Genomic DNA, 27100 nt, shown 5'->3' on the forward strand with positions numbered 1-27100 from the left:
TGTTTTATGAGATATACTACTCATAGGATTTGATATTAAATCACGAGTATAAGATATTTCCATTATTTATTTATATATATATATATATATATATATATATATATATATATATATATATATATATATATATATATATATATATATATATATATATATGTGTGTGTGTGTGTGTGTGTGTGTGTGTGTGTGTGTGTGTGTGTATATATGTGTGTGTATATGTGTGTGACAACATGAGTCTCTAAAACATTTCTCCGCCAACAGATTGAATTTAATTTATTTATAACATCTGGTGTTTGCAACTGACTGCTTGGTTTTGTGTACTCTGTTTTCTTTTGCCCTTCTTAGGTCTTTCAAACTTGTTACGCCGTCTGGGAGCAGCAACTGCATGTTCTTGACAACAGATCCGCCCATTCCCTTTAATTTAGCATTGTGCTTTTCCCCTTTAGTTTAAGTAGGAGGGTGAATTGTAACACTTTAACATACATTTTTGAATGAAAGGTTTTTCTCTCAGTTAGACATAACAACAAGGTGTTTTGTCTCTGAGTTAATCCAATGGTAAGCAGGTAGTTTTCCAGTTGAACCAGTAATACAGTTTGTTTTCATGTTAATCCTGTAATATAGATGTAGTGTTCCAGTTAAACCAGTGCTCTTAAGAGAAATGACAGAGCCGCCCCTAAAGCCAAACCCAGCGACAGAAAGAAAGCCATGATGGCCCCAGCTGTTTCTGCTTCATGAGGAAGAACATTTCTGAAACAACAAGTACGATGAATTAGTGATTCACACTAAATACAAAATATTACATTATTTTTTATCAAAATCCAGTAATTCTGAATAGATTTTTTGTATGCAATGTATACAATTAAGTTTACACATAAATACAGCAGTATTTTAATAAGAAAGGTGAAAGTTGAATGACATGACCATTTACAGTTATATCTAATACACATAATGATGTCTACTGGGTTATTTTCATGATAGGCAATGTTATTAATATAATCATACATGCAGATGATGATACTGTAACTGAATATGAATTTGACGCATGGGAAGGTTACATTACTGTAACCCTAGTTCTATAAGCACCGGTTGAGCTGAGGAGGTTGTAGGACCGCAGTGTGAGAGCCACACATGGAAGAGAGCGTTACCTATTGAGTCCAGTAGAGGGCTCAACCTGTGCTTAAAGAACTAGGGTTACAATGCTGTAACCATCGTTTCTTACTTTGGACCAAAGCACATGCAGAGGCTGGCCAGGTATCCATTACTGAAGGCAAAGAGGATGATGAAGATGATGAACCAGCCATCGTGGTGGAAGAAGATGGGCAGGTGTAGACGAGGGTGAACGTTACACAGCATGAAAAGAGGGACGAAGATGAGACGACACAAGATGGACACAGGAAGTACCATGCTGTCTTTCCTCGGCTGGAAACAAAGATAATGACTCATGAATTTATCAAACATGTACACATGACATTAAGCAATACAGAAAGAAGGACAAAGACGAAAATACATGATCACAAGTCACTGAATGAACCAAGATAAGAAGGCCGACTGTATGAGCCGGGTGAAGACAGATCAGGAAGCGTTTGTGTGTTTTGGGTCTTTGTGGATCATTAACTCTTTGGGGGCGGGGCCCGCGTCTCCGCGGCCGGGCAGGTGTTTAAGTTTTTAATAAAAATACTATCATCACAATAATACGTCACAGAGATATGGTTTAAAATCTGGCGGATATGGTTTCCACTTCCGCGTCTGAGCATCTAAACATGGACGTGTCTTACGACGTGTGCAAAGCTTCAATGCGAGTCAGAAGATGCCAAGCAAAGAGTCCTGAGCAAATATATTGGAGGGGACAGACGGCGCAGTTCCAGTGCCTGAAGGATTCGCTAACAAGGAGCTACCTGGAGCTAACGGGCCAGATAGCTGGCCACAGCGTTTGTGTGAGACTGAACGGTGAGTAATCAATTGTTGCCCCTATCACTGTTGACTTTCTTACAGTGAACTTAGTACGACCAGTAGTGTTGGATCTCCGTTAATTGTTACTACAGTAGTGTTTATGTCACGTTAGGTGCTGCTAACACGGCGCGAGCTAACGAGAGCTAACGGAAATAGTTGACTACAGCTATGAACGGTGGGTAATCAACTGTTGTCTCTATCACCGTTAACTTTATTTCAGTGAACTCATACTGACTTGTATTAATGTATTTTACAGAGTGGATTCAGAGCTGCGAGGGTCCAGAGGACAACATGCAGCATCGCTGCAGCAGTCTCCCTGTCCGTCTGCCTGCCAACACATCACATAGCAGGCCTCAAAGCCAGCCACAGCTCACCACCCCCTCCCCACCATATAATAATAAATTTGGTTTTTGACATTTATCTACATGTGTCTACCATTTTATTCATATATTCCACTGCTTTTGTTAACCTAAGACCTTTGCTAAACCAATTTCCATCACCAAAACCGTTATACCACATGAGTAAAGTTATGTTTTCACAACAAATATGAATAATTTCCAAAATCAAGATTACATTTTTCAGCTTTAGTCATATTTTCTCTCTACACTTGTGCCTTGGGACAATGGTGCCTCATTATATAGATAGCTGAGATTCTTCTGTAATTTTTGTATGTATGTATCATATGCAAGTGACTTTAAAAAGAGACATTTCAAAATGATGTAAAATCAAGAAAATGACCCCAGACCCCAGAGTGTTAAACAAGCTTATTGTGGATGTTTAATGCTTGATATGAAACTCACCCACATACAGAACGCTGTTAAACTCCGCCCAGCCCAGTCACACAGGTTAAAGAGCAGAAAACAGCTGACTGGGATGAAGAACTGGTCTGTTAAAAAAAAAAAAAGACTTAAACAGCGAATTGATCTGTAAAGTGAGACAGCGCTCATAGCTGACAATGACTCTGAACATTGGAAGTAATCAGCTTAAGTGCAGAAGTTCTTCTTCTGGTGTTATTGTCCACTACCAAACATCTGGAAGGAGATGATCATGCCCTAGATGCAGTTACAAAAAGGCCAGAAAACTAAGACACATAGTCAGGGGCGACTGTGGCTCAGTGGAGGGCAGGGTCGTCCTTCAGTCAGGGGATCGTGGTTCGATCCCCAGCTCCGCTCCTTAGCTCCTCCCATCAGCTTCTCGCTATGTGTGCCATCTCACCTGCCGTTCTCCTCCTAGGTGATTTTGACATCTGACACGCTAACTCCACACAGAAGGGCCATCCAGTCTTGGAATCAGTACCGGGCCCATCTTGCAATGAGGCAGCGGGGAAGCCCTTTATATAAGTTCTATATATGGTGATGGTTGAACACACGAGACCACCACAGAAGAAGAAAGCTTTCTGAGCAGACCCAAAGTGATGTGGCGACCTACCCCAGGAGCCCCCGGCGGCGAGGGTGGATCTGGTGTCGGCAGTGATAGCGGGAAACATTCCGATGGTGACAGTGAAGTTGAAACAGACCAACAGAGCCAGCTGCCAGATCTGATGAGGAATGGTCATGAGGAAGACACATAATTAATAAATTAGTGAACACAATATTATATAAAAGGTTAATGTAACTCCTGTTACACATAAACAATCACCCGCCTCAAGCACACCATTGAGTTTTTCATTAACTGCACTCACACTGATGTAAAACATAAAAACGAGTGTCAAGGACTGATTACTTATAGCTTTCTCCTTGTATTATTTTCTTCAACACAGATCATCAATACTGAGCTTAAGCCAATCGATTGACTTGACTGCAAATCTGATTCAATGATTTGGAAAGTATTCATTCATCATTTTATAGATAAAATTAGTAAAAACTTTGGGATTCTTGTGTCTCTGACCTTCTTAAAGATGTTTATCATGGAAACATTCTGTTTTATGTCCTGGTCAGCTGCTTCACCTTCAGAAGAAGAACAAGAACAAGGAGACCAAGAAGGAGAAGAAGAAGAAGGTACAAAAACATGACAGAGCAAAGTAGAATAATCCTAAACTGAGCTCTAGTAAACTCTTGAGAGTAAGAGTTGAACTCTGAGTTGGAGCTTTTATACAGCAGGTGTTGTCAGAGTGTTTCTACAGCCTATATAAGCAAGCCTCAGAGAGCCACACTCCAGCGTACTTCTCTTCCTGTGAGACTGCTGGACTGCTTGGATCGTGGCTGAGTACATTCTTTAAAGAGGTTTCTTTGCTAGATTACTATTTTATCTGCTGTATTAGGTCTACTAGATTGTTAGTCTGTATTGTCTTTTCCTAATCTGAATTGTTTGAGCCTGGACCTTGTTTTCACTCCGGTGACTGAAAAGCATAGGAAACCAGCTAGGGTTATAGTGTTTGTTCTGTCTTCCAATTCTACTAGGGACTAGGCTCGTTGTATGAAGACTCAGAGGATAAAGACAAAGGAGTCTTTCGTCGATGGGGTGGCTGAGTATAAACATTGCCCTGTGAAAATGTGTTTTCCTTCCATACCTGTGCGCATATCTACTCGTAGATAATATAGGCCTTGGACTCGTTCACACATTTACCGAAATCACTCCTCTGTTATCTATCCCACCCGTTCCACACAGACTCAACACCTCATCACAAGGGGCCTCTGGAACTGCCAGTCAGCTAACCGCAAAGCAGAGTACCTTTCTGCCTTTGCTATCAAGCAATCGATGGACTTCTTGTCTCTCACTGAGACTCACACCAGACAACACATCTACCCCTGCTGCCCTCTCCTCTGCCTTCTCCTTCGGTCACACACCGTGGCCCACTGGTTGGGGTGGCGGCACTGGTCGACTCATCTCCCCCAAATGGAGTTTTTCTCTCTACCCGCTTCCACTGTTTACCCCACTGTCTTTTGAGTTTCATTCTGTGACAGTTACTCATCCGGTTGAACAAACATTGTTGTTCTCTACCATCCATCTGGTTCTTTGCGAGATTTCCTGGAATAATTAGATGTCCTCCTATCGAACTTCTCAGAAAATGGCCCCCGCTCATCCTTCTGGGTGACTTTAACATCCAGACAGAGAAGGCATGATCCCCTCTTACCGTCTTCCTTTGCTCTCTCACTCAGTCCTTCCCCTCCTCCTCACAAAGCCGGCAACCACCTTGACTATATCTTCACCAGAAACTGCTCTACATTTAACCTCACTGTAACTCCACTTCATGTCTATAACCACTTCTTCATCTCTTACTCTCTCCCACTCTTTAGAACTGACAACCCTCCCACATCAACAGCCTCGGCACCTGTCCATCGCAACATTCTCTCCCTCCTCTCTGGCCTTGTCTGTTCTGTCAGCCCTTTCTTCAACTGACTCTCACTCATGTATCCTAACTCTGCCACAGACATTCTCCTCTCTACTCTGTCTTCCCCTCTTGATTCTCTCTGTCTTCGCTCAAGTACTCTCCGGCTCCGTGGCTGTCTGACTCGGTGCGTGCCCAGAGAGCCACGATGCAAGCATCGGAAAGGAAATTGCGAAAATCAAAGCTAGTTGACTACCTGCGCGCCTATCAATCTCTTTTCTCCTCCTTCTCTGCCTCTATCTCTGCAGCCAAAAGCAAGAATTCAAGCCTCTTCTTCTAATCCAAAAAACCTCTTCTCCAGCTTCTCAACCTCCTTGAGAGATATACACTATCTATCTTATCAACACCTCCTTCTCAACTGGCGGTTTCCCTAACCGACCGAAGGAGGACGAGTTAACCCTCTCCTGAAGAAACCCACCCTCAACCCATCTGAAGTCAACAACTACAAATCTGTCTCTCTCCTTCCCTTTCTTTCCAAAACTCTGGAGCGAGCTATCTTTAACCAAGTCTCCACCAGAACAACCTTCTGGACCCTCATCAGTCTGGATTCAAGGCCTCAACAGAGACCAGAACAACCTTCTGGACCCTCACCAGACTGGATTCAAGGCCTCACCAGACTGGATTCAAGGCCTCAACATAGACTGCCCTCCTTGCTGTCTGAGCAGCTCCACACTGCTAGAGCAGCCTCTCTCTCCTCTGTCCTTATCCTTCTAGACCTTTCTGCTGCCTTTGACACAGTGAACCACCAGATCCTCATCTCCTCCCTCCAGGACCTTGGTATCTCAGGCTCTGCTCTCTCTCTTCTCATCCTACCTCAACGACCGCACCTACCAGGTAACTTGGAGAGGATCTGTGTCTGAACCTTGTCCTCTCACTACTGGGGTCCCTCAGGGCTCCGTCCTGGGTCCTCTCCTCTTCTCTCTGTACACCAACTCTCTCGGCTCTGTCATTCACTCGCATGGCTTTTCCTACCATATGCCGATGACACCCAACTGATCCTCTCGTTTCCCCAACCGAAACACAGGTATCAGCATGAATCTCTGACTGGCAGCTCTCAGTGGATGTCCGCACACCACCTAAAAATTAACCCTGACAAGACTGAACTTGAGACTTGTAGCTCTGTCACTGCTTCTGCCAATCGGCTTGTAGCTCCGTCACTGTGAGCTAAACACTCAACAAAGTCACGACTGTTTTCTGTCCTGCTCCTCAATGGTGTAATGAGCTCCCCATTGACATCAGGACAGCAGAAAGTCTCTACATTTTCCACCGCAAACTAAAAAGAAACTAAAAAGATATATTTTCCGACTATTCCTTGAATAAAAAAATAGATTTCTCACTTTAGTAGCACTTAAATGGCACTTACTGATAGCACTTTGTAGTATGGCTTTCTTGACGAAATATTTCTTTCTTGTTGTTCTGAGTTTGTCCTTATGGTTGAATGCACGTATTGTAAGTCACTTTGGATAAAAGTGTCAGCTAAAAGTAACGTTAATGTGCAGCAGCTGTTGTGGATCAGAGAGTCAACGGGTTTACTTTGTACCTCTGTTCATCAGATTCACGGAGTTCTCCTTGTCTGGTCTCTGGTTTCTGTTTCTCTCCTGATAAAACTGGAAAAACGTCTGAAAACAAACACACAACATAAAATATGAAACATTGTGAAGCTACCATACCGTCTGATTTGGTAATGCATATAATTCTAGCTTGTAAGTAGGTTTAGGGTTAGCTGATCTCCGGACTTGTGTATTATTATGTAATTTAAGCAAACATCGCGAAAGGATATGCTGTTCCACTATTTTGGAAGAATCTCAGTTAGTTTGGCGAGATAAAAACATATAATTATAATATTAGAAGGCCCTCTGTAAGGCCAGAGCAGCTTATTACTCATCAATAATATACAAAATAAAAACAACCCAAGGTTTCTCTTCAGCACTGCAGCCAGGTGTATTTCAATAGACATCAATAGTAGTAGTCATCGTCTGTTCTTGTCTTGTTAGATCTTAGTGCACACACACAAACTAAGACATGCACGCCGGTGTGTTAGGATGCACACACACACACGCTTACACATGCACGCCGGTGTGTTAGGATGCACGTACTAAGACATGCACACCGGTGTGTTAGGATGCACACACACATACTAAGACATGCACGCCCATGTGTTAGGATGCACACACACTTGTACTTATGTAACAGAGTTAATGATTCCACTTGCCATCACTGGCCATTATTTACAATGTATTATCAGGTAGCACGGAGTCTAGCGTGTTGTGTGACATTAGCGCCCTCTGCTGGGCCCCTGCAGACATGAGTCGTGCAACCCGTATACTCGGCCCAGTCTACAGTACGTTGTCTCTGTGGTAAGTTGATCCGTAATGAGCTCCGTTATAATATCTAAATAAATGTAAAAGTACTTAAAGGCTATGAGAGAGCAGAGGATGGCATGAACAGCTATCTTTATTCACACTTTGAAGTGCAAAAGGAGGAGCAAGGACTTTTCCCACACACTAAAGCCTAATTTATGGTTCTCCGTCACGTGACGCCGTCGTTGAGCATTCAAAGTTCTGCGTCGAGGGACCGCGTTGCTCTGCAATTAACCGCCATACCGCCAGGGGGGTGTGTCTGTGTGGCTGTGTGGTTTCAGGGGTTATTGCCGAATCCTTGCCTTTTCTTCCGGTCACAGTAAACAATGGCGACCAAGTTGGAGCGGCTGCATTTGGAGTTGGAGCTCATCAATATTGAAGAGCAAATGCTTATATTGCAAATGCTGAAGCGCAGGCGACAGAGAAGACGTTTGCGGAGGTGGTGTAGGAAGACAGACCGGAAGAAGCAACTGCCGTAAATTACGTTCTGAGCGGACCAATCACAGAGCTTGCTGTACGTGTCAACGCGACGCGTAGTTGGGATTTTCAGAATCAGAAAAACTTGATTTATCCCCGAGGGGTAATTAAGAAGGCAAAGAGCGGCATATAAAGAGATTAAGAAACAAACAATAATGGATGAAGACAAGGATAGGAAAGAATTATACACACACGCAAAGATGAGGAGGTTCTATGATAAATAAAAGGTGCAGGTGAATGATAAGGTGCAAGTAAATATAAGTGAAAAAAATAAAAATAAAAATACAGTTATATATTTAAATAATAAATAGTAAAGAATAACAAATAAATATATACATATGTTATAGAATTGTGTTATTTATACTAATACGGTGGCAGACCAGCTGCTAGATGCTAAGTGAGGGAGTAAGTGTGATTATGTTAACCCTGTAGTATTTAGGAGGAGAACAGCTTTGGGGATGAATGTGGACTTCCTTCTCTGGGTTTTACACGCTGGACAGCGTAACCTACGTCCTGATGGGAGTCGCTCTAAGGATGAGTGCAGCACATGTGATGAATCACGGAGAATACGGCGGGCCAAGCCACATGTCTGCTGCTCATACACAAAACTAAGATGACGTGTAGGAAGTCCGATGACCTTGTAACACACTTTAACAATGTTATGCAGGCGGTTCCTGTCCTGTAGTGTGATGGAGTGATACCAGCAGCAGATGGAGAAAGAAAGAATACTTTCAATAAATGAATAGTAAAATGTCAGTAAGATGTTCTTACTGACAGAAAAAGAGTTGAGTTTTCTGAGAAGGTACATCCTTTGATGACACTTCCTCACGATCCCTTCAGTGTTGGAGCAGAACTTCAGCTGGTTGTCGAAGATGGAACCCAGATATTTGTAATCCACAACAGCTTCGACGGGAGAACCATGGATCATAGTGGTGACAGCAGTAGCCTGTTCTCTGCGGCTGTTGGAAAAGGTCACCACCATGTCCTTGGTTTTGCTGATGTTCAGCTCCAGGTGTGAAGCATCACACCACTCTACAAACTGCTGCAGAGCAGGACCATGCTGCAGGGAGGAACCAGAGAGAAGGGACAGGAGGACCGTGTCATCAGCGAACTTTACCATATGACAATTGGGATGGATGGACCTGCACTCATCAGTATACAAAATGAAGAGGAGTGGGGAAAGCACACAACCCTGTGGGGAGCCGGTGGAGGTGATGAGGAGATCTGAGAGGGTGTTGTTGATCCGGACCTGCTGAGTTCTGTTGGTTAAAAAGTCCAGGATCCAGAGTATCAGCTGACTGCTGAAGTTGAAGTTGTGTTGGAGTCTGTGTGCTAGGATGTGGGGTTGCATGGTGTTAAAGGCGGATGAGAAGTCAGCAAACAAGAGTCTAGCAGATGTGTTGGGTCGCTCTAGGTGTTTATGGATGGTGTCGATGATGAAGGCTTTGGCGTCATCGACACCTCTGTGACTTTGATAAGCAAATTGGAGCGGGTCGAGCTGTGTGTCGGTTAGTGACAGAATGTGATTTTTGACCAGCCTCTCCATGGCTTTCATTGGCTGGGGGGAAAGGGCCACTGGACGGAGGTCGTTGAGGATAGTGGGGGGGCTCCTCTTGGGAATGGGGGAAATGATGGAGTGTTTCCATAGCTTGGGAACAATTCCAGTGGTGATGGACGTTTGGAATAGGCACTGAAACACACTCCCTAACTGCTCAGCACAGTGTTTAAGGACACGCCCACTGATGCTGTCAACACCAGGTGCGCTGCTGGCCTTTGATCTTTTCAGGGCCCTTACAACGTCTGTGGTGAGGAAGGAAATGGGAAAATCATCAGAATTGAGGTTGGACCTAATGTCTGCTAACTGAGTGGAGTTATCACATTCGAATCTGGAGAAGAAGGGATTAAGGTCATTAGGGAGAGATGCAGGGGTGCTGCCAGGGATGTGAACAGGGTTGTTTGTTGTTGTAATGTTCACGGCTGCCATGTTCTTCAAACCCTGCCAAGCTGCGCGGAGATTACCCTGTGTAAATTTCTCCTCCACCTTATTTTTATAATGCAGCTTAGCTATCTTAATGGCCCTTTTGACCTCTTTATTTATCTCCTTCTCCATATCTGTCCCAGAGAAGAAAATCCGTTTCTTTTTATTAATGATGGACTTCAGATCCTTGGTGACCCAGGGTTTATTATTGGGGAAGATAGTAACAGTCTTGGAGGGGATGATAGTCTCCTCACAGAATGTAATATATGATGAGACAACCTCCACTTGCTCATTGAGGTCATCAGAAGATGAGAGGAGGTGCACGTCAGGCTACGGCGTAGGGGTCTGCGTCGACGGCGTAGCTACGGCGTAGGTATGCCGTCGACCTGACGGAGAACCATAAATTAGGCTTAACACGGCTGTACTTTGAGGTACAGTTCGAACCCGGCTGCAGCAACTTACAGAGCCACAACCTGTGAGGCCAAGACAGACAGACAACCCTGACAGACAACAGCGTGACAGAATCAGTAATGAAATTCTTCAAGTAATGCAAAAACAAAAACTGATCACGGAAATGTTGGTTAATCATCAGAAACGAGCTCAGCTACCAGTTAAAGAGGTTACAGTTTTCAAGGGTGATCCACTTACCTACAGATCTTTTATCAGAGCTTTTGAACAAGCTATTGAACAGAAAACTGATAATGAAGCAGACAAATTGTACTACTTGCAACAATACACTGCAGAAGAACCGCAGGAACTCGTACGTAGCTGTGAGCACATGCCATCAAGCAGAGGGTTCAGGGAAGCCAAACGACTGCTTCAGAAGAACTATGGAGATGAGCTGATGATAGCAAGCGCTTACATTGACAAGGCCTTAAGGTGGCCACAAATCAGGTCTGAAGATGGGAAAGCACTGAATACTTATGCTATTTTTCTGACTGGATGCCGTAATACAATGGAAGATGTGGAGTTCATGGAGGAGATGGATAACCCCACAAATATGAGAATCGTGGTATCCAAGTTGCCATATAAAATGAGAGAGAGATGGCGCAATGTAGCATTTGACCTCAAGGAAAGTAAAAGTCACAGAGCAAGATTTGCTGATCTTGTTAACTTTATTGACCGTCAAGCAAAGATTGCTATGGACCCACTCTTTGGAGACTTCCAAGACAGACGCACATCTACAGTCAGCAAAAGCAAGGAAAAGGAGAAATTATTCAAAAGCGGAATGAAAGGAAGCAGCTTCACAACAAATGTGTCGATGGATGGACAGGAAAAGGCCGGATGCAACAACATGGCAGGCCAACCCAGTTAAGGCAGCTAACGCCTTCGAACCGCCATGTCTTTTCCCTTCAAAAGAATCACTCATTGGAGTCTTGCGTCAAGATTAAAGCACACAAGGATAAAGTAGACTTCCTGAAAGCAAAGGGAATATGCTTTGGATGTTTAACACAAGGACATCTTAGCAAAACGTGCAGGAAGAGGGTGGTGTGCACAGTGTGCTCACTGAAGCACCCAGACATCCTTCAGAGCGAGAGAAGCCAACACTTATATTTCATATAAAGTGGCGAGTGAGGACAGCACTTCAAATGAAGAGGTATCAGGAGCCCAGAACTCTGTTAAACAGGAAATAGTTGGCTATGCTGGGACAGGAAACACAGAGTGCGTGCTATTGATTGTGCCAGTGAAGGTGAGATCCTGTAAAGGTGGAAGGTGTATAGACACATATGCTTTTTTGGATCCTGGAAGTACAGCTACGTTCTGTACAGATGAGCTTCGAAAGAGACTGAACATTAAAGGAAAACTGACTCAGATCTTATTGAGCACTATGGCTCAAGATAAACCTGGTGAGCAGAAGCTAATCAACAGTCACATGCTCTCAGAACTGGAAGTGTGCAGCCTTGAGGACACAAGGTATGTCCAGCTACCCAAAGTCTTCACACACGGCAGCATCCCCGGTTCAAAAGGAAAACATTCCGACTCAACAACATCTGCAAAAGTGGCCGTATCTGCATGAAGTAACCTTACCACACATTGACGCTGAAGTAGGCCTTCTCATTGGAGCTAACAACCCAAAGGCAATGAAGCTGTGGCAGATAATTAATAGTCAGGATGATGGGCCCTACGCTGTGAAGACCGTCCTGAGCTGGATGGTGTGTGGACCCGCAAAGAACAAGATTACTGATTCCAAGATGGAGTCAGCTCATTACAGCGTCAACCGAATTTCAGTGTCGGAACTAGAACAGCTTCTGGATCTGCTGTGTCTCTTCTATCCTCCCCTGCTCTCCGCAAAGCATAAGAAGTGACACTGAGTGACGAGGTGGCTCCAAAAAGGTGAACTGCCATCCGATATTCCTTAATGAAAACAACGCCGACGGAACGCCGCTACAATGATGACTTGTGAGTTTGCCAAAATGTCTGTAACATTGTGTTACAAATGATTGTTTGCTTTGTCAGTTCCGGAGCTTGTTACGAAGAGGTGGCCTTTGAGGAAGTTAATGTGTGTGTCTGTTACCTTGCCAGTACATTATCTCCATGTCACGAATCTAATGACGCTGTCTGACTGAATAAACGGCTCATTGGAGCCAATACAACATCAGGTGTGACTATCTTAATAATACACAATGCAAGAGAGAGTACACAACTGCTACACTTAAACATGCAGGCCAGTGTGTTAGGATGCACACACACACACACACACACACACACACACTTACTTACACATGCACACCCATGTGTTAGAGGGACTTTCAGTGAATAATCACATGTGTGTAATTTTAACTGTCTTTTGTTCTCTTTGTCCTTTTGTGTGTGTGTGTGTGTGTGTGTGTGTGTGTGTGTGTGTGTGTGTGTGTGTGTGTGCGCTTACCAGTCTAGGTAGCAGGATGTAGGAGAGGACAGACAGAAAGATAACAAAACAGGCCGTGATGAAATAACCAAACGCTGCATTCTGAAGCTCTGAGCCACCTACAGGATGGGGAGAGGAGTAGAGAAGGAGAGGAGGAGATGGACCAGAGGAGAGGATGAGGAGGCGAAGGATTACTTACAGACTGAATTCTACAGAAAATATGTTTTACATCATCAATAAAGATCTATTTCTTTTATATTTCTCCAAAAAAAACTAAATGGGATGTTATGGATGAGTTACTAATGGGTTATTGATGTTGATTTGTTATCAATACATTATTAAGGAGTTAATGATCATACTTGCGATGGCACAGATCATGGCGAAGGCAGCAAAGCTCCCAGCGAGGCCCTGACCGCTCATGATGGGAGTCGTGTACGAAGCAGGAAGCAGCCCGGCCATCCCAAACAGACTGCCCTGAAGCACCGCCCCAAAGGCTGCAGACAGACAGACAAAGACAGACAGAGAGAGACGCTTGTTTTGGTTGTTGACTTGTGCCACAGCCTTTCGACGCCCTTTGGAATTTCATGGGTCAATATCCCTAAAACTACATCAGGTATCCCCAAGTTTAAAAAAATGTTTAATAAGATTAATCCAATAAGGATCCACCGAAAATTTGGAAGGAGATTTTTTGAAAATTCAAAATGGTGGGAAGTATAAGTCGGCAGAGTTATATGGTCCAAGTGGCTTTTTTGACTGTGTGAAGGGCGTGACCTCACATTTTTGGGCTTTAACAACAGTGCCACCATGTGGCCAATTGGGTGAACACTTTTTAAATTGTTGTTACAAGTTTCATGTTTCTAGCTTCAGAGTTAGAACCCTAATAAAGAGCGAAATGAAGGAGTAGGTAACGAGGAGCCCCCACCCAAATGCAACAGACTCACAGTTGATGATGACAATCTTCACCATGGTGATGGAGAAAAAGGTCAGTGGCTCCAGAGGAACTTTGACAAGGACGGCAGTGGAGATGAAGACCAACATGATGACGAGCAGACTGCCCATCACACGCAGACGCTGAGAAATACTGACACAGGGAGAAGAAGCTCAAAGGGCGTCTGAGAGCTCAGGAGGTTACATCAAGAAGAAACTGAATTAGAGCTGAGGAATCAAACACAGAGCATCACCCATCTGTTCCCTCTGCTAGGACCAGAGGATCAAAGGGTTCAGGTTAGCATAGCTTTGCGCATGGGAGACATCAGCACCAAGAAGAGGACTTTCTACCAACAGATATGAGGATCCACCTCCTTCACCACTCAAACCCCACCCTGCTAACCCTTCTTTCTCTCAAGCCTCACATCCCTCTACACGCCCACATTCAGCCATAAATGGTCAACGCCAAGCACCTAATGAACGTTGATGCGTAGAAATGGAAGTGCTTGTGGATGAGGTGATCTCCTGACTCTCCCGCTGACGCAGTCGTAACAGCGGCAGAGTGCTTGCGTGCTACATGACACACCACGAGTGTCACCGCAGTATTTTTATGTTTGACATCAATCAGTGTTTCACCACTCTGAATATCATTTTTTAAAGGAAGTTTCATAGGTTTTCAATAGGTTTTCCTATTATTTGGACTGGTGATGAGGATATGTAGTGATCGTACGAGAGCAGTCACGGTCTTCTTCTCCCCGGCCTCCTCCTCCCCGGCCTCCTCCTCCCCGGCCTCCTCCTCCCCGGCCTCCTCCTCCCCGGCCTCCTCCTCCCCGGCCTGAGTCAGCTGCATCGGACTCTTCTTCATTGGTATTGTTGTGTTGTAGTACTCACAGGGAGTGCAGGAATGAGGTGAGGCAGGTGCAGAGCAGCAGCGGCAGCATGGCGCACAGCGTCATCACGTTGTTAAATTTGGCCTCTAGAAGGCTGCAATGTTCACTTGATGCCTCTGTCTGATTGGCTGAATAATCAACCAATGAGGAGTCCTTCAGACGGTGGGTGAAGTACTGAAGACACAGACAGAACTGTTGGATTATTCTGTTTATATAAAATACAGACTCAAATCAACATGTTAGTCCGTCTCTCGATACTGTGGCTCTCAGCTCCAATCCCATTGGTTCCTATAAGACATTAACCCTTTCAAACACAAATGTATAGCTTCAGTTTTAAACTACACAAACTATGAACGTGACTAAAGTAGGAGGAAATGTTTGTACAGTTAGTTTGGACTGCTGTTTGATTTGCCCCAAAAATAAAACAATGATGAATGAATCTGTGCTTTTATAAACACACAGGAAGATAAATTCAATAAATAAAAAAGCCATCAGAAAAGGGCCTTAAGAAGTTATCATTTTTGCTTCGATAAGACACTTAGTATACATTCACTGGTTATTTGGGTCTGAATATGAGATTAAATATAAAAAAAACTTTAAATGTTTACTACACTTTAGTGTTCATTACAGATATGCAGAACTGTTCTTCTGGCTATCCTAACTTTTACTTTAATATAATACACAGAATTGATTTTTTTTACAGCAGTTGTTTCATTCACTTCATTCACTTCAAAATTATTAATTTCCCTCAATATGTGAACAATGTTTAAATTCTCCATCCTTCAAAATAAAAGCTGATCCTTAGCAGAAGATGATGTGTGGATGGATAAGTCACTGCCAGACTGTGGACAAAGGTTGTTTTCAATACATGTGTAAATATGATTTGAGAGATGTTTGTAAGTTTATTGTACAAAAAGCAACAAAAACAAGGGATTAAAAGAATATGTATTTATATTGTAGGAGTTCAGTTATGGAACAACACTAACATGAATGTAAGAACGGTCAACTCATTTATGGTTTTCAAAAGGATTATTTATTAAGCAATTTGTGAGGGTTACAAGTGTGAATGAAATGTATGTATATGGAAGATGTATGTATATGTATATATTCATTTTATTTTTTCTTTATTTCCAATTAATTATCTGATTTAATTGATAATAATAATTTATGATAGGAATATATAAGCATTTTTGCTTCTACCTATACCTTTTCAGTCTTTCTGTTTTGTATATTATATAGAATATTGTAATGATTGACTGAATAAAATACATAAACAAACAAACAAATAACAGACAGGAATTGATGTCATACCATGGTAGCAGTCATGAAGAAGTTCCAGGGCAGCAGCGTCCCCAAACCGAGCATGAAGAAGCTCAGCCAGACGCCAAAATACCTGCAGGAAGATGTTTTCAAAACACATCATTACGAATCATTTATTGTGAAACTGATACAAAACCACTGTGACCAACAGACTGCTGGGTTTTTACTGTTTTACTTTGATAACCTTAACAGCTGCCAGCCATCATCTTTACTCCACAGAAGGTGATGAAGAGGTGGACCACCTGGATCACACTCCACTGAAGGTGATGAAGAGGTGGACCACCTGGATCACACTCCACTGAAGATGATGAAGAGGTGGACCACCTGGATCACACTCCACTGAAGGTGATGAAGAGGTGGACCACCTGGATCACACTCCACTGAAGGTGATGAAGAGGTGGACCACCTGGATCACACTCCACTGAAGGTGATGAAGAGGTGGACCACCTGGATCACACTCCACTGAAGGTGATGAAGAGGTGGACCACCTGGATCACACTCCACTGAAGGTGATGAAGAGGTGGACCACCTGGATCACACTCCACTGAAGGTGATGGCTGGCGGAGGCGGAGACAAACCTTTCACAATAAACCCTCTTCAACTTCACCTTTGCCTCAGCACAATCAATGGCATCTTGGAGTCCTTGTTCAAGATGCCGTTGAACAAGGACTTTGGTGCCTGGCACAAGGGCATCTCAGCAGAGCCCAGGAGGTGAACTGTCCCCTCTTCAGCTACCAGTTCACAATCCGGACCTGGTCGATTCGTGACCTAAACCTGCTACCCTCCAGGTTCCAGCCTACATAGTGGGCTACTTCCTCCCTCACAAACATCAATTACTGTTTTAGATTTTAGCTTCTGTATTAAATGTCAATCAGAATTATATACTAATGTAATAACTTTACCTGGAATCTAAAAAGTTCAGTTTTTGAACACTCTGGATGAGCTGTAGCATCCTGCTGCATGTATTATTTCAAACTGAACGAGGGAAAGTTGTTTTTGACTCACTTGTCTCTCGGTGAGCTGACGGCCATTATTCTCTGAGGATTTGGTCAACTGAAGACCTGATGAACTGATACAGACACAGCATTCAATCTACTGGTTTTACATAGATACAAATTGTTCCTTTTTTATGTGTCGCTCAGAATGAAAACAATGCAAATGGAAAGTCCATTAGGCACCTTTCTTGTGGTGGACACACACATTAAACGCATACACGTGACTATGGAAAAGTCAGAGCAAGCGAACAGGGTTAGGGTTAGGTAGGTTTTCTATACCTTAACCTTTGTGACATTTTATATTTACATTATAATTTCTAAAACCAACAATGAAATGGGCTCAAAACTCAATTGCACAAAATCACAAAAAATAATTAGAGTAAATATATTACCGATAACAGAATTAAGTTGAACTTACAGTCACAGCAAAGAAAGCAGCTGCAGGTTTTACCTTCAGTGAATCTCCACAACGACAGCCGAGTTCGACAGAAGGACTTTGCTTCTGTTCTTGAACCCTCAACAAACAACTTCTGCCTGGCTTTGTTTCATTCTCAGTTGAAGTCTCCTTCAGTCTTTTTTTCCAGTCAGTTGGGAGGTCTTTCTTCCTGTATCTGTCACTTTTTCAAAATCCTTGTTCCTCCTCTCATTTGCCTCTCGTCTTTCTGCAGTTTCAGCAGAATCAGTTCTTCTGTCTGCAATGACCTTTGACCTCTGATATCAGTCAGTTCAGTGGACTTTGTTTCTGAGTAAATGCTGATTATGTGATAACAGAACAACTAGATAACTGGAAAGGTGCTCTCAGTAGAGAGATCTGTGCAACCCCCCTCTCTAGAGAACAAGGCGTAAGACATCAAACGCTTCCAACTCAAAAACAAGAGGCTCGAAGTCGTCCTATAAAATACTTCATCCAATCTTGCAAAAAAGAGCAATAAACTCACCACCCTTTGTGCTCACTAGCAGCAGGTGCGTGGTGTTCCGTAGATATTTTACCAAAAACACAATCTTTTTCTAAAACTACCCAAGTTGTTTCCAGAAGAGAAATGTTGATTTGAGAAAATGTATACATGTTAAAAAAAAAAAAACTCAACTTCACAAGATATATGAATATATTGAGGATACGTTGACTTGATCAATAACTAAAAGCAGTTTATCGTTCCATTCAAAACAATAAACTCTAATTTGTATCAATCATTAATAACAGGTCAATGATCCGCCCACCATAAATACACCAAACCAGTCAAACCACTGTGTTCTGGATCTCTGTCCTTCTTCGTGGAAAGAAAAGGTAGAAAGCTTACTTGCTCTCAGTCTTCCCGTCTAAACAAAACGATCAGCTTCACTGTGGTTTGTCAGTCAGGATTTTATTGCAGCAAGAGTATCGCTGACAAACAGACCAATCAGAAGACAGGAATGGCCCACGGCGTCTGCAGGTGTGTGTGTGCATGTCAGGTGGTCATTCAGCTTTGGTTCTTCTCACAGCTCCAGGTAACCGGTCCTGCAGCCTGACAACACAATGTATCAGATTCAAACACAATGCATGCTGGGTAGATTTGTGTCCGACTTGCTTATGTTTTAATGAACACAGATGATACTTAAGCAGACTATAAATACATAGAGATGGTACTGAAGCACAGTATAAATACCCACAGGATGTACTAGAACATAAACTGAGTATACATATACACTGATGGATATTACACATTGCTATATTACATATATGTATATTACATTTATAAGAGGTGAACTCACTTCTGCAGCATCTCCTCCCCTCTGGATTTAATCAATTCAATGTACCGATCAATCTGTGCCTACACACAAACAAGCATGGTTATTGAGATATATATTAAATATACATACAGCAATAATCTGCTCATAAAACAATGCTTATTTCTCAAGAACAAGAACGTGTTGGTTTTAAAGTGAGATACGGTAGGTCATAGGTGAGGTAGGTCAGTCATCTGGAGGTTCAGTGTAAAAGAGATGATATGTTACTACAATGTTGTCCTATGAAATAGAAGTACAGAGTAAGTTGATTTGCATATTACATTTTTTGGGCCTTTTGTAAGTTATTTCTGGGCACAATTACGTTTTATATCTAAACATAAATCTGGAGCAGTTTGAGGCACTTTTCTGTGAAAGGCATTCGTTTGGATGCAAGAGACAAAACTATAGAAGTGTAAATCAAAAAGGTTATTTGGCTGTAAAAACATCTTTAATGTTGGTCTTATTTTTGATTCAGGTTCTGTTACAAAGAAGAAACCACGACAGAGGATTTTGCGGTACCTTTTTCTTCTGGTAGATCAGCGGTGTGGTGAAGACGATAATGTCAGCTGGACGAGAAAAAGTTTGGTTTCAGGTTTATTGATTTAAAATCAGTCAAAACAGGAAAACGAAGCCTCACCAAGGATCAGGATGGTGACTCCGTTAAAGACGGCTCCGACATACGTCATCATCCACATGACGGCAGCCAACTGGACCAGATCAAAACACAGAGGGTTAGGGTTCAGGACAGACCAACGACAGACAAACAGACGACAGACAAAAGACAAACAGACGACAGACAAAGAGACGACAGGCAAACAGACGAAAGACAAAGAGACGACAGGCAAACAGACGACAGGCAAACAGACGACAGACAAAGAGACGACAGACAAAGAGACGAGCAGACGCCAGACAAGCAGACGCCAGACAAGCAGACGACAGACAAGCAGACGACAGACAAACAGACAAACAGACGACAGACAAACAGACGACAGACAAACAGACGACAGACGACATACAAACAGACGACATACGACATACAAACAGACGACAGACGACAGACAAACAGACGACAGACAAACAGACGACATATAAACAGACGACATATAAACAGACGACAGACAAACAGACGACAGACAAACAGACGACAGACAAACAGATGAAAGACAAACAGACGACAGACAAACAGACGACAGACAAACAGACGACAGACAAACAGACGACAGACAAACAGACGACATACAAACAGACGACATACAAACAGACGACAGACAAACAGACGACAGACAAACCACGTAGAGGACAAAGAGTGAACCATGTATGCCATACATTTAAACAATGCTATATTGTAAGTAACTGTACATATGACCTTCAGAGAGTCGACCAGGTCCTCCACCAGTAGCAGCCTCCTGGTCTGACTGCTGAACCAGTTCAGATGGGTCAGAGACCGATCAGTCAGCAGCCGGGCGGACTCCAAGGACACTGAGATGTCGCTCTCCAGCAGAGACCTGATGGAGGGGGATGGAGGATGAGACTGACTTTTCAGAGGAGGTTCATGGTTCAGGACCAACACTTGTCATGTTACCTGAATGGATGACCTTCGTCTGATTTCTGGACGGCCTGGATGACTGATTTATAAACCCTACAAACAGACAAACAAACAAGAAGCGTAAGATACACTTGATCAATATTTGTTTTACTTTAAATCCCTTATTAGTCCGACAAGGGGAAACATATTCTCTGCATTTTGGGTTAGGGTTTAAGGAGCAGTGGGCAGCCCTGTGAAGCACCCGAGAGCAACTGGGGTTCAGGGTCTTGCTCAAGGACACAGACATGCAAACTATGGGGAGACCGGGGATCCAACCCTGAACCTTGTGGTTTCAGGACCACCACTCCCCATGAGCTACAGCCGAGATAATGCCTTTACTCAGACAAACACTAATGTCTTAGTCCAGCTCAGAGGATTGATTAATTTTATTCAATTCACACATAATGAACAGATGATTTGGATAAAACAGATTATTACAGTACAAACCACACAGAGATTTGGAGGATTTTGATTTCAACACCGCTCAGAGCTCACAGAGCTAACCATGTTTATTCCAGTAGAGCCCAAAATCACAATCTGTATGAAATCCTCTGACCTTTATCAATGAGACCTGACCATGTCATCTCCCTGTGTGATGATTCCTCTTGACTCACTGTGGCTTCTTAAATACTGTAGCGTGAACAGTGGTCTTGCCAGGGGAAGAGGAGGGGAGGGCGGGGGTTGGTTAGGAAAGGCAAGACCTTGCACCTAACTCGCTGGCACTCCGTCGGCTATTATCCTAGTGATCCCGGAGGAAATGATAATCCTCATCCGATATTGGCATAACGCCTTCGGTCTTTTATCTCACCTCGTGCTAAATCGTTAGGTTTTTGTGTTATTTTCAAAATAAGTTATAGGTTTTGTCGAGGGTGTTTTACAGCTTGCGCTCTAGGTCCCCTGCGGTAGGCTGTAACTGTTATCTTAGCTGTTTATCTTACATAAAAAACAATTTAATTCAATCAAACATTTTAAAAATCACAAGTAACTAAGAGAAATGGTTAAGTTCAGAGCTAGTGAATAAACACCTCTTCTCTCTTCCTGCACAGACTGTCCCAGCCCTTAAGGGTTGGGACAGGGCTCCAGCTTTAGTCAATCAGATGTTTCTCCTGTTCTAGTGAAGATGCATATTAAGTCCAGGATCTGGTGAAAATCCCCTTTTTTCGTCTCTCTCTCTCTCTCTCTCTCTCTCTCTCTCTCTCCCTCCTCACAGACACACTTAACCCCTCCTCCTGTTCTTCAAGGGTCTGTTTTGCCCAACATCACAAATACAAGTTTGCCTCGGAGGGCTTTACAATCTGTACACATGACATCCCTGTCCCGGGACCTCACATCGGATCAGGAAAAACTCCCCCAAAAAGATAGTAAAAACCCTTTCACATGGAAAAAAAAGGGGAAGAAACCTGAGGGAGAGCAACAGAGGAGGATTCCTCTCCCCGGATGGACAGAAGCAATAGATGTCATGTGGCCAGAATGAATAACGTAACGGAGTTACAGCACATTCAATGAATGTGACAGAAATTATTCATATAATGAGTAGTATGCATGGTCCATGATCCAGATAGCCACGACCCATTAAGCAGAAGGAGGTAGAGAGGAGGGGCATCCCAGGGGCAGTGGGAGGAGAAAGCAGGGCCATGATTGTATCAGCAGGGCCAGGGGGAGGATCGGGGTCCTCCCCCTGGTTCCAGGCAGCCACGAATCCATGGAAAAAGAAAGTAGAGTTAGTAATATGCATTGAAGAGACAATCATTTATCCAGAAGGAGAGAAAGAAGAGGTGAAGAGGAGGAGCGAAAAGAGGAAGAGAAGGAAAGGAGGAGCTCACTGTATCCTAAAATGTCCCCCAGCAGTCTAGGCCTATAGCAGCATATCTAGGGGCTGGACCAGGGCAAACCTGAGCCAGCCCTAACTGTAAGCCTGAAACAGCCCTAACTATAAGCGCCATCAAAGAGGAAAGTCTTAAGTCTACTCTTAAATGAGGTGACCGTGCCTGCCCGCCGAACTGAAAGTGGAAGCTGATTCCACAGAAGAGGAGTCCGATAACTGAAAGCTCTAGCCCCCAACCTACTTTTTTAACACTCTGGGACCCACAAGTAACCCTGCATTCAGTGAGCGTAATGCTCTCGTGGGGTAATATGGCACTAAAAGGTCCTTAAGATATGATGGTGCATCACCAATTAAGGCTTTGTAGGTAAGGAGAAGGATTTTAAATATGATTCTCGATCTTACAGGAAGCCAGTGGAGAGCAGCTAATACAGGAGTAATGTGATCTCTCTTCCGCGTCCTCGTTAGTACACGAGCTGCAGCATTCTCGATCAGTTGGAGAGATCCAAGGGATTTACCAGGGCAGCCTGATAAGACGGAGTTACTTTAATCCAGTCTTGAGGTAACAAATGCATGAATCAATGTTTCTGCATCGCTTTGAGACAGGATGTGCCGGATCTTTGAGATGTTCCGTAGGTGAAAAAAGGCGGTCCTTGAGATCTGTTTCACGTGGGAGCCAAAGGACAGGTCCCGGTCAAAAATAATTCCGAGATTCCTTACGGTGGTGGTAGATGCCAGAGCGATGCCATCCAGAGAAACCATATCATCAGATACTTGATTTCTGAGGTGTTCTGGTCCGAGTAAAATAACTTCAGTCTTGTCCGAGTTCAGCAGCAGGAAGTTGCAGGTCATCCAGGTTTTGATGTCTTTAAGACACGCTTGAAGTTTGGCGACCTCGTGGATTTCATCTGGCTTGATCGACAGATATAGTTGAGTATCATCGGCATAACAGTGAAAGTTTATGGCGTGTTTTCTGATAATATTGCCTAAAGGAAGCATATGCATATATATATATATATATATATATATATATATATATATATATATATATATATATATATATATATATATATATATATATATATATATATATATATAGTGAATAAAATTGGTCCAAGCACAGAACCCTGTGGAACTCCATGGCGAACAGCAGTGGTAACCGAGGCCTCATCGTTTACAAATACAAACTGAGATCAATCTGATAAATACGACTTAAACCAGCTTAGTGCTGTACCTTTAATACCAATCAACTGGTCTAGTCTCTGTAATAAGATGTCATGGTCAATGGTGTCAAACGCTGCACTAAGGTCTAACAAGACCAGTACAGAGACAAGTCCCCTATCTGATGCAACTAGAAGGTCATTAGTAATTGTCACCAGTGCTGTCTCTGTGCTATGATGTTTTCTAAATCCTGACTGAAACTTCTCAAATAAACTATTGTTATGTAAAAAGTCACAACTGGTTTGTGACTACCTTCTCCAGTATCTTAGAGAGGAAGGGAAGGTTAGAGATAGGTCTGTAGTTAGCCAACACATCTGGATCCAGAGTGGGCTTCTTAAGAAGAGGTTTAATTACAGCTACTTTAAAAGACTGTGGTACGTGACCAGTTAGTAAAGACCCATTGATAATATCTAGTAGAGAGGCACTAACTAAAGGTAAAACTTCCTTAAACAGCTTAGTCGGAACAGGGTCCAGGAGACAGGTAGACGATTTAGAAGTAGAAACCATTGAAGACAGTTGATCGAGGTTGATGGTAAAAAATCCATCCAGACACACAGCAGGGCCCACAGCCTCCTCCATATATATATGTTCAATGGTTATACAGAAAAAGAAAATGATTATACGTTTATAATAGTAAGACTTTTTTACTTTCATATTCTTCCTCGATCACTCAACAATAGTAAAAGGATATTCAATATTAATCATGAACATGGTTTGAACGTGTATAATATATTTAACTTGAAAAATGTAATACATAATCTTAAGCGTCAGATAACAATTCATAAAGTGAAATTACTTGCAGTTGCAACATTTGACATCTGGTTGCGTTGCCTAAGTTTTGCAACTATTTTCAAATGAAACGGGTATATAGTAGCAGCTTAGCTTTTGTTCTTGCTAGCAACTTCATTCATATACTTTGTAAATGCGATAAAGAGTTTTATGATAAAATAGAATATTTCTAGTTTTAGATAGGTTGTAAAAACCTCTTCTCTCCCTCCTTCTGGATAAATTATTGTCCCTTCAATGCACATTACTAACTCTACTTTCTTTTTCCATGGATTTATGGCTGCCTGGAACCAGTCCTGCCTGCTGCCATGGCCCTGCTGATGACCCCCCTCCTCCCTCCTCTCTGCCTCCTTCTGCTTCATGGATTGTGGTTATCTGATCATGGACCATGCCTACTACTCATTATGTGAATAATTTCTGTCATATTCATGTAATGTGCTGTAACTCTGTTACGTTATTCATTCTGGTCACATGACATCTATTCTTCTGTCCATCCGGGGAGAGGGATCCTCCTCTGTTGCTCTCCTGAAGGGTTCTTCCTGTTTTTACGGTTGCGTCACCTTGACATTTGAGAACATGAACATTTCTGGACAAAGGTGTTTTTATTATTTCAACAGCTTAAAACTATTGGTGTTTGTCAACACTTTGTTCATTTGAAATGTTTCAATAATGAAAGCATGCCATAGTAGTTTACTTCAAATGTATTATGAAGAAAATACATTATTTTATAGTCTTTATGGTCTGATCTTTTGCTGGGACAGCTGTGCCATTATTTGAATGAACTGAAAATATATTTAAACTGAATAGGTTTTATATAATTAAATTATATATGTCATAGGAAATAATGGATTCGGACACAAACATACATACATGTGTATATATATATATATATATATATATATATATATATATATATATATATATATATATATATATATATATATATATATACATATACATATATTTAGATAGATAGACAGATAACAGTGGTTATTGAATGTTCACAATGTTAAATGCAGCTCTTTTAAGCCCGATGGATCTGGAATCTTTTTATAGAAGATATGTTTACTGTTTTGAATAAATGTAGTCTTTAGCCATGAACCCAGTATCTCAATACAAAGTATGTAACAATACAGCACTACAAATGTAACCTTATACGAGCAAGTTGTGTGCAAAAGGTCTGGGAAACCTTTGTCATCAGTCTACAACAACCTGTTTAGTATCACTTGAAACCAGAAATTCCAAGCTTCCTAATGCACCTAAATACACCTCAACTCTGAACACAGTGTCGGATATTACCAGGGAAATGAAGGATTCAAACTTCCCATTTTACAGTGACACTAATTCATCAAAGTCAACGGTATTTTCATCATAAAACAAGATTTAGTTCCTTACTTGTCTGCAGCAATTCTAAAACCACCCGAGAGCCACAACCTAGTTAGGGTTAGGCTTCTGGCTCCTTCATTCAGACACCAGAGGGCGACAGAGAGCAACAAGCTTGATGCCATTCTGAGGAATCTAATAATATCCATTTCATATCCTTCTTCATTTATCCATTTTATGGAATAGGACTCTTTGGAAATATATAAACATTGATCAATTTTGATAATGTTTATTACGATTTCAATGTTTTGAGGAGATGTATATTATTTATGAGATGTACACTCACCTAAAGGATTATTAGGAACACCATACTAATACTGTGTTTGACCCCCTTTCGCCTTCCGAACTGCCTTAATTCTACGTGGCATTGATTCAACAAGGTGCTGAAAGCATTCTTTAGAAATGTTGGCCCATATTGATAGGATAGCTTCTTGCAGTTGATGGAGATTTGTGGGATGCACATCCAGGGCACGAAGCTCCCATTCCACCACATCTCAAAGATGCTCTATTGGGTTGAGATCTGGTGACTGTGGGGGCCATTTTAGTACAGTGAACTCATTGTCATGTTCAAGAAACCAATTAGAAATGATTCGAGCTTTGTGACATGGTGCATTATCCTGCTGGAAGTAGCCATCAGAGGATGGGTACATGGTGGCCATAAAGGGATGGACATGGTCAGAAACCATGCTCAGGTAGGCCGTGGCATTTAAACGATGCCCAATTGGCACTAAGGGGCCTAAACTGTGCCAAGAAAACATCCCCCACACCATTACTCCACCACCAGCCTGCACAGTGGTAACAAGGCATGATGGATCCATGTTCTCATTCTGTTTACGCCAAATTCTGACTCTACCATCTGAATGTCTCAACAGAAATCGAGACTCATCAGACCAGGCAACATTTTTCCAGTCTTCAACTGTCCAATTTTGGTGCGCTCTTGCAAATTGTAGCCTCTTGTTCCTATTTGTAGTGGAGATGAGTGGTACCCGGTGGGGTCTTCTGCTGTTGTAGCCCATCCGCCTTAAGGTTGTGCGTGTTGTGGCTTCACAAATGCTTTGCTGCATACCTCGGTTGTAACGAGTGGTTATTTCATTCAAAGTTGCTCTTCTATCAGCTCAAATCAGTCGGCCCATTCTCCTCTGGCCTCTAGCATCAACAAGGCATTTTCGCCCACAGGACTGCCGCATACTGGATGTTTTTCCCTTTTCACACCATTCTTTGTAAACCCTAGATATGGTTGTGCGTGAAAATCCCAGTAACTGAGCAGATTGTGAAATACTCAGACCGGCCCGTCTGGCACCAACAACCATGCCACGCTCCAAATTGCTTAAATCACCTTTCTTTCCCATTCTGAAATTCAGTTTGGAGTTCAGGAGATTATCTTGACCAGGATCACACCCCGAAATGCATTGAAGCAACTGCCATGTGATTCGTTGATTAGATAATTGCATTAATGAGAAATTGAA

General features: G+C 42.5%; 2 protein-coding genes across 2 annotated transcripts in view; both read right to left on the bottom strand.

Moving 5' to 3' along the window:
• Positions 1 to 635: 635 nt before the first annotated feature.
• LOC306738192 (equilibrative nucleoside transporter 1-like) lies at positions 636 to 17109 on the bottom strand (the record flags this gene model as incomplete). Its single annotated transcript, XM_079220019.1, has 12 exons — positions 636 to 747; positions 1220 to 1419; positions 2751 to 2836; positions 3379 to 3487; positions 3838 to 3896; positions 6819 to 6897; positions 12963 to 13060; positions 13301 to 13435; positions 13883 to 14022; positions 14760 to 14932; positions 16070 to 16151; positions 17084 to 17109. 12 exons carry the CDS (start codon positions 17107 to 17109, stop codon positions 636 to 638), a joined length of 1299 nt encoding a protein of 432 aa, XP_079076145.1.
• Positions 17110 to 18526: 1417 nt separating this feature from the next.
• Positions 18527 to 27100, bottom strand: part of LOC306737761 (reticulon-3-B-like) — a gene marked incomplete at its 3' end in the record, with an annotated part of 15582 nt that continues 7008 nt past the window's right edge. Inside the window, exons 3-8 of the mRNA XM_079219548.1 lie at positions 20420 to 20476; positions 20204 to 20342; positions 19475 to 19544; positions 19357 to 19403; positions 18823 to 18881; positions 18527 to 18575 (exon numbers count right to left, since the gene is read on the bottom strand). Coding sequence (XP_079075674.1) covers positions 18527 to 18575; positions 18823 to 18881; positions 19357 to 19403; positions 19475 to 19544; positions 20204 to 20342; positions 20420 to 20476 — 421 coding nt within the window. The remainder of the gene's footprint in view (positions 18576 to 18822; positions 18882 to 19356; positions 19404 to 19474; positions 19545 to 20203; positions 20343 to 20419; positions 20477 to 27100) is intronic.

Source organism: Taurulus bubalis, assembly GCF_910589615.1.
Source record: "Taurulus bubalis genome assembly, chromosome: 6".
Lineage (NCBI taxonomy): Eukaryota > Metazoa > Chordata > Actinopteri > Perciformes > Cottidae > Taurulus > Taurulus bubalis.